Raw genomic sequence first — 2,500 nt, 5'->3', positions numbered from 1 at the left:
GCTGAGCCGTGATTCGGGAACCAGCGCGCTCAGATTCTCTCGCTTCCAAGGCGGACGCGTTACCTCTACGCCATCACTCCACTTGTACACGTTTCTAGTCGCAACAAAATTCAGTCTGGTTAACTGCATGCAGGGGAAAAAAAAAAAAAAAAAAAAAAAGATGGCGCTGTAGTGTTGTGACGCGCTCTCCCAGGGGAGAGCAGCCCGAATTTCACAGAGAAATCTGTTGTGATAAAAAGAAATACAATTACAATATAACCTGATCCAGTTTAGAACCCAGTACAAGTTTTCAGCATCTCCATAATGCACCACAACACGGCCCTGAAAAACATAGCACAGCACACCACACCACAGAGTATGATAGTCAGTCGTGTCCGAGTATGACCATCAGAACAGCAGAGGAGGCAACTGTTGTCCCAACTATCTGGGCTAGAATTTGACTACAGTGGAGAGTGTCTTGCCCAAGTTACATCCCCACTCTCTCGGCCATGAGGGTTTTAGGACAGTCGGCGTTGGGGACGGTTCCCAAAGGCCAACTAGCCCCCAAGGCTGCAGCACTAGTTTGAGAGTCATGGTCCTTCACAAAAGACTGAGCTGTAAATGGCTTCCCATCGCAATGGATTAACCATTGATAATACAGCTGTCACTTTGCTGTTGGCCCAGCTGGTTAACTTAACGTCAATCTGTGAAATAAGCTGATCGTTGGGCTTGGCAGAATAATCAGTGAAGTACAAAATACAAGTTTCAAGTTTTAATTATCCTTTCACTCCTATTGGAGTATGGAGGATTACTGCAAAATAATCTTTTCGTGCCCAGAACAAACATTTCCAAATACACAACAATGTCACATAAAAGTTGAGAAAACACAATGTCTTTTAACCCCAAAAGTATAACTAGGCAACATTTGCAAATCTAATCATCTTACTTACAGCTAAAATGACTTTTTGCCTCCTTTGAGCATATTACAAAAATTAAAAACCGATTTTGGAGACAAATATTTTTTAGGAACATATCTATTTCGTAACTGATCATAATTGGGACATTCCATTATAAAATGAAACTCATCACCAATCACAGACATGTTACAAACCTTACAAAGCCGTAACTCTCGTGGTATGCCTTTGTGTCTCCCTGTTTCTATTTCCAGCTTATGATTACTACTTCGAAATCTGAAGAAGCTGATAACATAATTATCAGGCATTTGACTTATATATTTTTCTCTACCAAATCCACTTTTGAAATTTCGATAAAACAAACATTTACTACTCGCCTCTAGAGCATGTCTCCATAGATTTTGAAAACTATCTCTCAAAGCAATGTTGACATTCTTGCAGAAAGATTCCCTCTCCAAGAAGAATTGACCATCCCAAACACAGTCATACCCTGCTTCTGTTAAAATTAGTCTGATACAACTCATCCATTTTGAAGGATAGATACCATTTCGATATAAGTCAAGTAATATCAAATATATTTTCCCAGAATATTTTTCTGTGTTTGATATCACTAAGCTGGTCCAAAATCGAACTAATCTCATTTTCACTAACACACTAACTGGATAAATACTTACAAAGTACCGGCAGTGCAATACAATGCAATACTTTGCTATGCCAGTGTAACGCTAATTTATCTTGCTTCCAGATAACTGTCAGATCAGCCTCGGGAACTCCAGTCTACAGCCTTCCGACAGCCCTCTCACACGTCACAATCCACAACGGCTGCACTGGTTTTCCATCCATGATCCCCTACCACTGAACCACGGCCATGGCCTCGGTGAGCCCGATGTCGGAGGGCGCAGAAACGAAAGTAGCAGCGCAGGATTCGACCCCCGGACCCAGTGGAGAGGAGACAGTGAAGGGGAAGGCGGCGACCTGGAGGAGGAAAGGGAAGGTGGGGGCAGGGGCAGAGAATGAAGGTAGGCCCACGTGTGATCGTGTGTGTGTGTGAGAGAGAGAGTGTGTGTGTGTCGGTGTGTGTGTGTGAGAGAGAGAGTGTGTGTGTGTGTCTGTGTGTGAGAGAGAGAGTGTGTGTGTGTCTGTGTGTGAGAGAGAGAGAGTGTTTGTGTGTCTGTGAGAGAGAGTGTGTGTGTCTGAGAGAGAGAGAGTGTGTGTGTGTGAGAGAGAGAGAGAGAGAGTGTGTGTGTGTGTGTGTCTGTGTGTGTGAGAGAGAGAGAGTGTGTGTGTTTGTGAGAGAGAGAGAGAGAAAAAGAGAGAGCGAGAGTGAGTGTGTGTGAGAAAGAGAGAAAGAGTGTGTGTGTCAGTGTGCGCGTGTGTGTGTGTGTGTGTGCGCGCGCGTGTGTGTGTGCGTGTGTGTGGTCCATACCCTTCTGCCCACAGTGGAGTGTCTGATCCAGACAGTGCAGGTCTGCCATTTCCCAGCACCGTGTTCAGCACAGCACCAAGCATCAATACAAGGGAGTTCACTTGCACAAATCTCACCACACGAAATTATTTAGCGAGTTAGTTACCTTCAAAGATCGAATTATGCCTCGCGCGCGCGCACA

The 2,500-nt window shown here is 44.5% G+C and overlaps 1 protein-coding gene across 3 annotated transcripts in view; it reads left to right on the top strand.

The window, feature by feature from the left end:
- Positions 1 to 2,500, top strand: part of LOC143290250 (uncharacterized) — a 58,349-nt gene that overhangs the window by 26,916 nt on the left and 28,933 nt on the right. For all 3 annotated transcript variants that reach the window (XM_076599590.1, XM_076599591.1, XM_076599592.1), the window contains exon 2: positions 1,639 to 1,912. In XM_076599590.1, the coding sequence (XP_076455705.1) occupies positions 1,762 to 1,912 (151 nt within the window). In that variant the 5' untranslated portion in view covers positions 1,639 to 1,761. The remainder of the gene's footprint in view (positions 1 to 1,638; positions 1,913 to 2,500) is intronic.

Source organism: Babylonia areolata, chromosome 15, assembly GCF_041734735.1.
Source record: "Babylonia areolata isolate BAREFJ2019XMU chromosome 15, ASM4173473v1, whole genome shotgun sequence".
NCBI lineage: Eukaryota > Metazoa > Mollusca > Gastropoda > Neogastropoda > Buccinidae > Babylonia > Babylonia areolata.
Note: the sequence above shows the minus strand (reverse complement) of the source record. Positions and strands in the feature narration are given on the sequence as shown.